This window comes from Tachypleus tridentatus, chromosome 13 (assembly GCF_004210375.1).
Source record: "Tachypleus tridentatus isolate NWPU-2018 chromosome 13, ASM421037v1, whole genome shotgun sequence".
Classification (NCBI taxonomy): domain Eukaryota; kingdom Metazoa; phylum Arthropoda; class Merostomata; order Xiphosura; family Limulidae; genus Tachypleus; species Tachypleus tridentatus.
In genome coordinates, this window is record NC_134837.1 from 182,023,090 (window position 1) to 182,036,991 (window position 13,902).

Consider the following 13,902-nt stretch of genomic DNA (forward strand, 5'->3'; position numbering starts at 1 on the left):
TAGCCGTCCCTAATTTAGCAGTGTAAGACTAGAGGGAAGGCAGCTAGTCATCACCACCCACCGCCAACTCTTGGGCTACTCTTTTACCAACGAAAAGTGGGATTGACCGTCACATTATACGCCCCCACGGCTGGGAGGGCGAGCATGTTTAGCGCGACGCGGGCGCGAACCCGCGACCCTCGGATTACGAGTCGCACGCCTTACGCGCTTGGCCATGCCGGGCCACGATATAGTTTATGATTTTTTTTTTTCCAGAATCCTTTTTGGTTTCGTAAATTAAACTTCTTTGGAATGATGTTTGAAGAAGTGGTGTTTTTAAATACCCCAACGAATGAATTAGTGGAACAGCTTGTTTGTTTTTTAAAGACGTCGAATCATAAATATTTCCTTTCAGTCGAAGTTGCTTTCATAAATAACTTTATAGCTTTACACCAGTTTTCTCACAATCTGAATGCGTTTTGTTCACTGACAGATCAGAAATAAGTATGATGAAAGAAATATATCATCACTGTAATTCATGAAACTTGCCCTCGAATGAAATGAGACGTATACTTTTCTTAAATAGCACCTGGTAAATTTACTAGAATTTTATGAAACTGGTGTATATATAGCTCATAGTAATAGTGTTTGTTTGTTTTTGAATTTCGTGTAAAGCTACACGAGGGTTATCTGCGCTAGCCGTCCCTAATTTAGCAGTGTAAGACTAGAGGGAAGACAACTAGTCATCACCACCCACCACCAGCTCTTGCGCTACTCTTTTACCAACGAATAGTGGGATTGACCGTTACATTTTAGCGCCCCATGTGTTTGATGTGAGGGGGATTCGAACTCATGACTCTCGGATTACGAGTTGAGTGCCGTAACCATCTGGCTATGCCAGGCCTTGCAGTCTGTAAGTTGAATATTATACTCCTGCCCCCGCTGGTACAGCGGCAAGTCTACGGATTTACAACGCTAAAATGAGGTGTTCGATTCCCCTCGGTGGACTTAACAGATAGCCCAATGTGGCTTTGCTATAAGAAAAACACAAACCAACGAATAGTGGGATTAACTGTCAAATTATACGAACCCTCCTCCCCGCCCACTGAAAGAGCGAGCATATTTGATGTGACCAGAATTTTAACCCGCGATTTCAGACTGCGAGTAGAATGCCTTAACCACCTGGCCATGCCAAGCCTGGGATGACGCGAGTAAACATTTTTCATAGAAAAATATTCTTTGAATCATATGAATAGACAGATATTATGTGGCTCAGCTCGATAACTAAAAAAAAAAAAAAAAAAAGTGTACAGAGTTAGGCCTTTTAATTCTCACAAAATGGCGTAAAATAGTTTTATGCTAAGTTATAGATAGGGTGTTGAACTGCGGATGGGAAATTCCGTGGATCGCGCTGCGGTGCCACGAAACAGACTCTGCATTTTCAGCTATGTGAGTTATAACAGCAACAGTCAATACTGCTATTACGTTTTAAACCTGCCAAAATCTTTCTGGTGGCGTATCCTGTTAGCTGCTTTCCCTCTAATCACTATTTCAAAATGTTCACAACTAAAAACTGGATATTACTGACTTAAATATTTAGCGCAGATTTCCTGTGACCTACTGTTCAGAGTAAAATGCACAGTAAACACATGACAACGACAGTTTATCGAACGGCTGTTATGCAGTACGATGACAGTGTTTCTTTATGTTATTGCTGCTTCATCCAATACCGTTTCTGAGTACAACATTTTTAATCATAACTGAATATCCACACCAGGACGTTCGGATAATATTATGTACTGGCATGAATGAATAAAGTGTTTTAACTTTTGTCGTTTGACACAGATGAGCAATTTGTAAAAAAATTGATTCTTATTCTAATTTTGGAACCCTGGCTACTGATTCTGTGATAAACAGCCATTGGGTGTTGAGAACTGTATTACGATTATCCGTGTGAAGTCAAACATGTCCATGATCTCCCCTAACACTTCATAACCATATAAAGAAAGCATTGCTATTACCCACTTATTTTGAATGTTTGTGAAAAGATACAAAAGGATTATACATGGGTAGCAGACCCTCACTTTGGGCTGTTAAACAAAATGGAAGGACAGCTAATCATTAGTCAATAAAACCCACACAATCCTTGGGCTACTTTTGGAATTTGGCCAACACCACCGCATCCATGGTTCCTTAAGTGCATGAAGGTGCAAGACGGGAAAGTTCAATCCTTTGCCAACAAGTCGTGAAAGTTAAGCCATTGGCTAACAGGTGTAAAAGTTGAATTCTCGGCTAACAAAATGTGAAAGTTCAAACCTCGGTTAATAGGAAATGAAAATTCAACACTTGGTTAAACAATTTCTGAAACAAAATATTACAGAAAAGAAAATGATAAAGATATTTGTAACACTTGTCTATCACTCTTACATCTACATTTTAATATGGTAGTACAAATAATGATAAAGATATTTGTAACACTTGTCTATCACTCTTATATCTACATTTTAATATGGTAGTACAAATAATGATAAAGATATTTGTAACACTTGTCTATCACTCTTATATCTACATTTTAATATGGTAGTACAAATAATGATAAAGATATTTGTAACACTTGTCTATCACTCTTATATCTACATTTTAATATGGTAGTGCAAATAATGATAAAGATATTTGTAACACTTGTCTATCACTCTTATATCTACATTTTAATATGGTAGTGCAAATAATGATAAAGATATTTGTAACACTTGTCTATCACTCTTACATCTACATTTTAATATGGTAGTACAAATAATGATAATGATATTTGTAACACTTGTCTATCACTCTTACATCTACATTTTAATATGGTAGTACAAATAATGATAAAGATATTTGTAACACTTGTCTATCACTCCTATATCTACATTTTAATATGGTAGTGCAAATAATGATAAAGATATTCAGCATGTGTTGCTAACTGCTCTTTTAACCATATTTTAACATGACAATCACAGAAATAGTATAAAGATCCTTAAATTTTGTGTTGACATCTGTTAACTTTCTTTTCTCATTCTTCTAAAAATCCACATACACATGTATTATCTTAGTTTTTCTCTTCCATCTCGTTTGTTTCTAGATGTATGTATACAAGCATATGTTATTATCCATCTTCTGCTTTATGTTTATCTGCCTGCATCAGACACTAGAAACGCCAAATTTATCTCTTGAAACTTTCATATATCACATAGTGTGGGGGAGTAGGAACACACTGACCTCTTAGAGCGTGGTTTAAGCCCTTACATAGTGTCTTCTTCCTAATAATCCCCAGCGCCAGGAGAGTTTATCATATATCACATAGTGTGGGGGAGTAGGAACACACTGACCTCTTAGAGCGTGGTTTAAGCCCTTACATAGTGTCTTCTTCCTAATAATCCCCAGCGCCAGGAGAGTTTATCAAAAGTATTTTCGGAATGTACATCAATGGAGAATTTCAAACGTCGTGTGACGTTAGATGTGCACACAGAATATTTGTCTAGTTTGTCTGGTATTCTGTCGTATCAAAACCATGTCTGGAATCTTAATATTTCAAGTTACTCGTCACTGGTCACTATCCAGGTTAACAACTACTCAAAAATACTAAAATATTGATGCTTACGAGTTTTATACAAAACGTTAAAATCTGATCGATAAAAGAAACAAAAATATCTAATTGGAGAATACAGCATTTGTCTCTATTCGTTGTAAGCAGCATTTACCATCCTTTACCTACAGCATTGTAACATTGACTACGTAATGTAACAATTAAAATGTTTACTTCAATGGTGTTCGATTTCGGTGTGCCTAGCCTAAGAATAAATGACAGTGACAGCACATAGTGAAAGACAGGTGTCGCATCAGTTGTCACACAAAAAGAGGCACTGAACGTTGAATGAAGTCTGAAAACCAATTTCAAAAGTTGGTCAGTGCTAATTAACATAAATCACACAGTCTATTAGTTTTGGAATGTCTCTTTCAGTAGCTAGAAAAATTAAATCTCTACAATATCATAGAACAGGCATGCATGTGAAGCTAGAATGGCAAAAGCACTTACATCCCTCTATCTCCCACACGCAATTTTACCAAATAAGCTTAATTATGCTAGCTCACTGAGTTCAAGTGATCAGAAAAACCTAAAAAAAGAAAACAACCACAAAAACCTAAAAACACGGAGCTACAGGAATATTCACGTATCTTTTAAGATGTGTATGTTCTTCGACTTATTTGGTTCCTTGGGGGGTTAGCGAAAAGCTTGGGGACTTGTTAGGCTAAAATCCAGAGTTCTATTCCTCGTGATGAACAACAAGCACGTAACCCACTGCGTACCTTTGAACGGAAAAACGATTCTTTATATGAACATGAAAACAACTAAACAAATCGTCTGAAAAAACTTCTGTTATAAGAAATTCAGATTAGATTTGCTGTAGTACATCCTGGGTGCGAAACAAAGAACATTATAACGGTAGAACTAGTTGTAATTGTTACTTATAGCTTCTGTCTGGGTATTTAGCTAAGCCTGAAAAATAGAAGTTTTTATGCTATGGGGGACTAGCATCAACTCTCGTTTAATGCTGTTGTTGTTTTGAATTAAGCACAAAGCTACACAATGGGCTATCTGTGCTCTGCCCGCCACGGATATCAAAACCCGGATTTTAGCGTTGTAAGTCCGCAGACATACCGCTGAGCCACTGATGGGGTCTCTCGTTTAATATCGTTGTAATTTGTTAATCGACAGTAACTCGACTGAGCAAATCACAAATACGAGTATCTAATGGCTTCTGTTTATGTGAATATTTTGTGTGCGTGTGTGTTATTTTATTAAACATGAAAGTCTGAGGGCTTAATACCAGAAATGTTTTGAATAATTCAAACGTGGGTCGTAAATAAATGGATAACCTTGTATAGATATTCACTAGCACCAACATGATTTTCTTTATGGATAACCTTGTATAGATATTCACTAGCACCGACATGATTTTCTTTTAGAATTTTTGCGCAAACCTAAACAAGAGCTACCTACACGTAACCGTTTCTTACTCTTGGTTTGACAGACAAGACAGAAAGCACTTTGTCAACACACCCACTGCCAACTCTTGGGCTAGTCTAGTCTCCTTTCACCGATTTGACCGTTATTCCTATGGTGTGTAAACGACACTTAAGTGCATCTTCGTGGTAACAGAACAAGAGCAATAAACCCGGAGGATCACAGTCTGGGCACCTACTCACTTGGCCACACCCGGTCCTTTTACTTTTATAACACATGTTTGTACTTTAAAACTCGGTTAACACCGGACATTTTGATAGATGTTAACCTGGTCTTACATTCTACATCTAAATATATTATAGTGTTGTACTTGATATTAGTTGAGATTAAACAGAACAAAACACTTACTAAGAATTAATGACGGATATAAGTAATGAAGATGTAATATATTTAAGTGATATTTCTAAACTAAAAGGAAATGGAATGTAGTGTGTTTGTCTCGAGTGGATAAAACCTTTTGAAGGTTTCTCAAAGCAAATACCAAACACCAGGGGTGAACTGGCACTTCCCCACATTGCGTTTTTATTCAAGAGTGAATCAAATCGGATCACTGAGAAAGACGCGCACGCATCAGATTCCTGACAGTCAACGCATTTTTTTTTCTCTCTCTCAGAATGATAGGTGGGAGAAAGTGAAGATGAGGGAGGCAATTCTACGTTTTTTTTTGTTTTTTTTTCTAATATGGTAGAGTTTAGAGCAGGTGTACCATAACTTAACCTTATGCACGGCTCAAGTTACGACCTGGAGTGACCTAACAAGCCACGTGACAGGAAACATACGTAGTGGCCTGAAGGTCTTTGTTCTTCTTCTGATGATGAGAATCTGATAAGAGCCTGATAAGCGATGCTTATTTGGGCAAAAGAAACCTAGTTAGCATATCAAGGTTTCTACATAACATGTGCGAGAATTTAGCTGAGCCTAACGTGTAACGCTCTCCCAGATATCCAGCTTTTGAATACCAGTATTTACTTAAAATCAAAACCGTGTATTTATATTTTAGACTGCGATTTGTTATTGGTTTTGCCTTATATAACATACGCAGACTGGATAAATTTTAAACGTTATGTTTAAAATCAACGGATAGCTTTGAAAAACTGACAAAAATGTTGATGGTTTGTACTAATTGTTTATTATGTCGTCATCACAAGTTCTAATTATATCAACTAACGCTGTGTTTGAAACTTGAAACAGAGGAACAGTACCTGTTCTCCACTACAGGTAACGTCTTCGACCTGTGATGAGATACTACTATTCAAAAACTATTCTATCACATTAAAGGTAACTATACATTAAACTTATAGTCTAGAGGGCTTGTAGTTAAATTATACATTAAACCTGTAGTCTAGAGGACTTCTAGGTAAACTATACATTAAACCAATAGTCTAGAGGGTTTGTAGTTAGACTATACATTAAACCTGTAGTCTACAGGACTTACAGTAACTCGATGATGCACACGTATTAAATGATGTGTAAGTTTTCTTGCACTTTTACAGGATATAACATTAATAACAGGACCAAAAGCACTTTGTCACTTGTTCGAAAACGGAGCTGAATGAATAACAAAGTAGAATCCATCCGAAATGGTTTGGGATAAAGAATGCTTGTCTCTATCGTCATTGTCATTACAGCTCCACTGGGTGGCCCATAATTTAATACAGAGCTCCTCACTTTCATTCATTTCAGGTTAATATATGAGTGCTCACGTGTGAACATCGGATATGCATGACCCACAGATTGACAACTGATCAGTTTAGGTGCTGTAAATCAAATGTTGTTCAAACAAAAGAGATCCCACAAACTTTGAATAACCTGTATGTATAAACAACGTTCAAAGTCACTATAATATTTAAAGTTTGTATAATTGAATAATTTCCCCCTAATACACCTAAGATAAAAGCCGCTACAATGTCATTGTACACATGATATTCAGAAAGTTCAGTATAAACTAATATACATAATTCGGCAACAAGGTGGAGCGAGATGGAAGTTACATAACATTTTAAATGGAATCTACACTGGAATCCCTAGGTATAATTCATACAGATGTCTTCTCTCATTCACCATCCATTTGATTGTTAAAATTACTCACAGTTAAATCCAAAAGTCGTGGACTAAGTTACCCAACTTTTGGTAAACTCTCCTGGCGCTGTGGATTATTAGGAAGAAGACACTATGTAAGGGCTTAAACCACGCTCTAAGAGGTCAGTGTGTTCCTACTCCCCCACACTATGTGATATATGATAAACTCTCCTGGCGCTGGGGATTATTAGGAAGAAGACACTATGTAAGGGCTTAAACCACGCTCTAAGAGGTCAGTGTGTTCCTACTCCCCCACACTATGTGATATATGATAAACTCTCCTGGCGCTGGGGATTATTAGGAAGAAGACACTATGTAAGGGCTTAAACCACGCTCTAAGAGGTCAGTGTGTTCCTACTCCCCCACACTATGTGATATATGATAAACTCTCCTGGCGCTGGGGATTATTAGGAAGAAGACACTATGTAAGGGCTTAAACCACGCTCTAAGAGGTCAGTGTGTTCCTACTCCCCCACACTATGTGATATATGAAAGTTTCAAGAGATAAATTTGGCGTTTCTAGTGTCTGATGCAGGCAGATAAACATAAAGCAGAAGATGGATAATAAGATATGCTTGTATACATACATGTAGAAACAAACGAGATGGAAGAGAAGATAATACATGTGTATGTGCATTTTTAGAAGAATGAGAAAAGAAAGTTAACAGATGTCAACACAAAATTTAAGGATCTTTATACTATTTCTATGATTGTCATGTTAAAATATGGTTAAAAGAGCAGTTAGCAACACATGCTGAATATCTTTATCATTATTTGCACTACCATATTTAGCCAAGCCAAATGTTGCACAGATGATCTAAGACAGGTGTTGCTCAGTTTAATTTAGTTAGCTGTTACACAGCATAGTCACGAGAGATATTGCCCAGCTTGACCTAGTCAAATGTTGCTCTGCTTAGCCTAATCAGCTGTTGCTTCAGCTTAGATTGACCCGATGTTGCCCAACTTAGCTTTCTCACATTGGTCCAATGTTGCCCATCTTAGCTGAAGCAACAGCTGATTAGGCTAAGCAGAGCAACATTTGACTAGGTCAAGCTGGGCAATATCTCTCGTGACTATGCTGTGTAACAGCTAACTAAATTACACTGAGCAATACCTGTCTTAGATCATCTGTGCAACATTTGGCTTGGCTAAGTTAGGCAATAGCTCACTAAACAGCGCTCTGCAACACCTGGCAAAGCTAAGTTGGGTAACATAATACTTGACAGGAAACATCTACATTGATGTGGACAAAATTTGTCTCATATAACATGAAATTAAGTACTTCTGTGACTACTAAACTTGAGATATATTAACAACGTATCTACAAACCTTTGTTTAATCAGAACTTTTGTAAGAATACAGATCTTTGGCTGTGATTTCCAGTTTAACTAATGTTATAATTACAAGAACAACTGAACGGTTACTTCCGGATCGTCCGAACAATGAACAAAATTTTATTGTTCACTTGAGTTATTCTATATTCTCTACTCTTGAGCGAGAGCCATGTCTTAATTGTATTAGAACATTGTTTTGATACAATAGCAAAGTGACAAACAATAAAATATAAACATAATGAAAATTACTACACGTTTTATTAGAATATTGGTTTGTCTTCTTTAAAGAATTGCTTAGCATATTTAGTGTAGTAGTGTGTGGTTTGTAATTAAAGCATGTGATACCTTAGAGCAGGTTCGAGTATACGTTATGACACAAAATACGTTAAAACTTAAAACTTTATCGAAATGGCTGAAAGTTTATGAAACGACAAGCCAACATTATGTACTTTCCATATTGAATTATTTTACTACGCTACAAAGACCTGACCACGTTATATGTACATGGAAGAATAATGACAGGTGGCGTAAAAACCTGTTTGGTAAAACGTCACAATTCGTATTGGGTGCAGGTGTCACTACATGATAGTTATAACAGAACAACATTTTGTTTTCCTTACCTCGAGCTCCCGCGAACAGCTGGGTCAGGCTCTGGGGTCATTTTGCTGGATTTAACGTCCATAAAGTTCTGTACGTCATCAAATATTGCTTATTTCATCGGCACGAATGATGAAAGTAAACCTTGACCCGGGTTCTTTATACACCTCTCTGCACGCGTAAGTGCTTACATTAGAGATGGGCTGGGTTTGTTTTTTTTTCGCTTCAATGTATCGCTATATGCGTTTACCAAGAAAGGAGCTCAGCTGAAATTAGCTTTAACAGTGATGCTTTAGGCTCTACGTCACTCGAAGAAGTTGTTGGGCACATCTGCTTGCACCTACTATAACATTTTTCTTGTTTTTAATGTCTTTTTTATTTCCGTGAGGTAAAACCGACAAGTCCACAAAACTGGTAAGTCATGTACATATAGCAGATTTCGTTTCACACTTTGGCAACCTCCCCGTAACGTGTGACGTAGTAGGTTTAAGTGTGGATTAGCGATTAGGTTCTTTATACGAAAGCGAAAATCCTCCTTCTTTCTACTTAATTATAACCATCTCATGTATACCAGCGTGTCTTACACTGAAACAACATATCTTTAATTACTTGACTTAATTAGAAAGCTATTAGATTACACGTAGGTTAATTACTTACACCTGCAGTCAGATCTCAGCTAATGCTTTACAAATAATATACAGAAAAACGATATATAATATGTCCGCCATTCACACTTCAACGAGGAGAATTCTGACGTAACCATCACTGGTAAAGACTTACGAAGCATTCCATATTTTGCGAGAGTGTAACTTTTAATTCTCCATCAAATGAGAGTGGGCGGCGTGTTTAAATATGACTCAGTCTGGTACCTTGTTATTTTTGTCCTGAAAAACTGACAGGTGGAACAGTCATCGACAGTGCTAGCACGCTCTGTTCTAAAACCGGTACTAGCTGTAACTGTAGATGCCCTTCAATGGTGTCCCTGACCTATTTAATTAGGTATTCAAATAAATTAAATAGTAGAATTAATTTTGAACGTACAAGCGATAAAAACTTCCACATTTATTTAAAATAAATACGTTTTACTCTTGCTTTTTATCGGTGTGGATTAACTATTTTATTATTGTTGTTGTTGAAAACACCAATAAATTACTAATTCACACAGTAACAAACGAATACTTAAAAAGTCGACATTTTCGATTTAGCCTTCAATTAGGCTTTTTAACAACAACACGTGCCTCACTTAAATACTGATTTACGTATACATGGCCTCCAGTAAATAACAATTTTTTCAACTGCCTCTGGTAAGTTGCGGTGGAATCGTTATAATAAGCGGAGAGCCAAAACACCAAGGACTCTATCTGCACCATTAAGTAAGTATAGGTATGTATGTGTGTGTGTGTATGTATGTTTGTATGTAAGTATATGTGTGTATGTGTGTATGTATGTGTGTGTGTGTATGTTTGTATGTAAGTATATGTGTGTATGTGTGTATGTATGTGTGTGTGTGTATGTTTGTATGTAAGTATATGTATGTATGTGTGTGTATGTATGTGTGTGTGTGTATGTTTGTATGTAAGTATATGTATGTATGTGTGTATATGTATGTATGTATGTTTGTATGTAAGTATATGTATGTATGTGTGTATATGTATGTATGTATGTTTGTATGTAAGTATATGTATGTATGTGTGTATGTATGTGTGTATGTATGTTTGTATGTAAGTATGTGTATGTGTGTGTGTATGTATGTGTATGTATGTTTGTATGTATGTATGTACATGTATGTATGGATATATGTATGTATGTATGTATGTATGTATATGTTTGTATGTAAGTATATGTATGAATGTGTGTATGTATGTGTATATACAACTATGCTGCAGATTTTGTAATCTTCATCAACCAGCGGTTTGGTCGCCAAAAAACGACGTTCGTTAAAGATGGCAGCACTATCGCAATTTTGACGTCACAACGGTTTGATAGTCATCTTGCTCTGCTCAGAATTCAGTGATTGTTCAATAGAAATCACTACCTGTGATGACGTTTGTGTAATAAAATTTGCACTATTTATTACTTCATAATGAATTTACATGGTCATTCTGGTAAGGAACTGTCTTTCATTAATGAAAGATGTCCTAAAAAGAGAACGTATATGCAATGAATTTTTTAACACGGTCGTCTAACTGATTACTGGCATACGATCTATCACTTGATTAAATATTAGAATAAAATATAAAAGGCAAACGCTATCACTTTCAGAAAGCGGTCCTCCTTTCTACAGGGGTCAACAATAGTTGCCCTCCCTTTTTTCTGGCTAAAATTAAGTTCATTTGCATTTGTTTTACTCCTTCTCAAGGAGAATTGGCGCCCAAAGTAGATTTACATATTAGTCTCACCATCGAATACAAACTACTGAGATTTCTTTTGTACTTGCGCAAATCAGTGTTAGAAGAACTGACCTGTGTAAAAAAACAAAAGCTGTGTAGGTTAGCATGGGTACTTGTCTAACGTGTGTTTGCTTCCTCTTTCGGCCCGGCATGACCAGTTGGTTAGGGTGTTCGACTCGTATTCTGAGGGTCGCGGGCTCGAATCCCCGTCACACCAAACATGCTCGCCCTTTCAAACGTTGGGGCGTTATAACGTTTCGGTCAATTCAACTATTCGTTAGTAAAAGAGTAGCCCAACAGTTGACGGTGGGTGGTGGTGGCTAGTTGCCTTCTCTCTAGTCTTAAACTGCTAAATTACAGACTGCTATCGCAGATAGCCCTCGTGTAGCTTTGCGCGAAATTTAAAAAAAACAACAACAAACAAAAACAAAGCTTCCTCTTTCTTTGTTTTCAACATCCTGTAACTTACCATACATTTTTCCTTCGTCAGAAAGTATGATTTTTCTTCGTCCACAGGGTGGATAAATGGCTAAAGCCTCTTGGAAGCTCTGTTCGATATCTGGACTCCATACGCCCTCTGAATCATTAGCACCAATTTCTCCCTTTCCCATTGAGGAACTGTCTTTGCTATTGCTATCATCCGAACCATGAAGATCGAGCGGTGGGGGCGCTGCGGTACCATCACTAGATGGCGTTGAGTTTGGGCCCGAAAGGGGCGGAGCTGAATTCCAGTGAGAGGAAATCGTGGCGGCTGGAAATGGCACCCTGCGCACTGAAAATAAAAAAGAAATGACGTATAGGTTTGTTCTTCTAAACCTTAGAAATATTTAACAAAAACAGAACAGATAATTGTTACCATATTTTAACCAAAAACATTTCAGACCGCTACTTTCAACACTGTCCCGCCCCCAGTAGACTTGTGTTGCTAGAAACCGGGTTTCGATACCCGTGGTGGGCAGAACACAAATAGCCCTTTGTGTAGCTTTGTGCTTAATAATAAATAAAACAAACAAAGAAACTTTCAACGTTATTTTAACTTGATATTGAATACCGACAATAAAGCATTAAGAGTGAAATACGTAATACAGAACGTAGAAACGCATTAAATCAACAAATAAGCGACTAAAAATGGGATAAAGAGAACGTATTTTTAAACCCGTTTGTAGATGCTGACAAACGTAATTGACATTTACAAGAGTTTGTAGATTCTGTCTCCTTTTCTGCCAGGATGGCTGTAAACCTGACAAAAGTTATGTCAGTGCATTAGAAGAGAAAATAAAACACTTCCTTCAAGAAAATAAATAGTTTTTAAAATTTTCATCCAGTGTACATCTTCCCATAGTTGGAACTGCTGCCTAGATAGGTTTAAAAATAGAGTTTCCGTTGGTTTATGTGATGTGTTTCAAAATTATTCTCTGCGACAGTACTTTAAAAAGAGCCCCCTAGTGGCCCAGCGGTGTATTCCTGGAGTTACTACACTAGAATCCAAGTTTTGATACCCGTGGCAGAAAGAACGCGGATAGCCAGGCCATTGTATATTTTTGTGCTAAACCTAATTACACACACTCAACAAAAATATATCATCACATATTCCATGTCTCAAATGTCATAATCCACGAGCTATGCATGGTGAAACGGGAGCGCTGAAACAGCACCATAAATGGAAAAGAACATTCCACGAAAATCATCAACTCTTGGTTACTCATTTAATTAAAATAATAGACTACTATAATTGTACAAACTACAACACATGTCGCCAACAGCGTTTTCCTACTGAGACTAGAAAACACTAATAAATCATTAATGTTTTCTTCATTCCTTGTTGCCTTGATGGTTTGGAGTTAGTTACTCGTGTTAAACTTGTCATAAAATTTTCTTCGTTAGCCATTCAAGCTGTCTCCAAACGAAATATCACAATTCGTAACGATGAAAATCTTGCATTGGTAAATAATTAAGCAATATAATTAAACCATTGATCCAGGGATAAGATTTTTAATAAATTTCGAACCTGGAGAACAAGGGCTCGTCTTCAAATCCTTCGAGTTACCTTAAATACATTTTTTCTAATTGTTGTGTAATATAAAATATCTAAATATGATACGATAAAATTTAAAGTATCAAAAATATGTTTGTACAGACAAGTACAACCATGAGTAAATAAAAATCAGCCACGGAGTGTCTTTTCTGGGTTATGGACCTAACATGGTGTAAGCCAAGTATGACGTCAACCACGTAAAGTGAATGAGTGATTATTTGTGCTACGTGACCATCTAGGCTACTAGTTATTTAGTCAAGCGTTCTACGAAATTATTTGTTCATTTTGTTGAGTTTCAGTGCACGCAAGCACGTATACGAGGGGGAGGAGAAGTTTGACCGTATCCCGTATTTTTGTGATGTAAGAAACTGCGTTTATATAATAGTACTTAAAACTTTCTACATAGTCTATATTATTCTGATG

The 13,902-nt window shown here is 36.9% G+C and overlaps 1 protein-coding gene across 4 annotated transcripts in view; it reads right to left on the reverse strand.

Moving 5' to 3' along the window:
* LOC143237131 (transcriptional enhancer factor TEF-1-like) overlaps nucleotides 1-13,902 on the reverse strand; it is a 90,656-nt gene that overhangs the window by 15,620 nt on the left and 61,134 nt on the right. For all 4 annotated transcript variants that reach the window (XM_076476039.1, XM_076476037.1, XM_076476036.1 and 1 more), the window contains exon 2: nucleotides 11,914-12,216. In XM_076476039.1, the coding sequence (XP_076332154.1) occupies nucleotides 11,914-12,055 (142 nt within the window). In that variant the 5' untranslated portion in view covers nucleotides 12,056-12,216. The remainder of the gene's footprint in view (nucleotides 1-11,913; nucleotides 12,217-13,902) is intronic.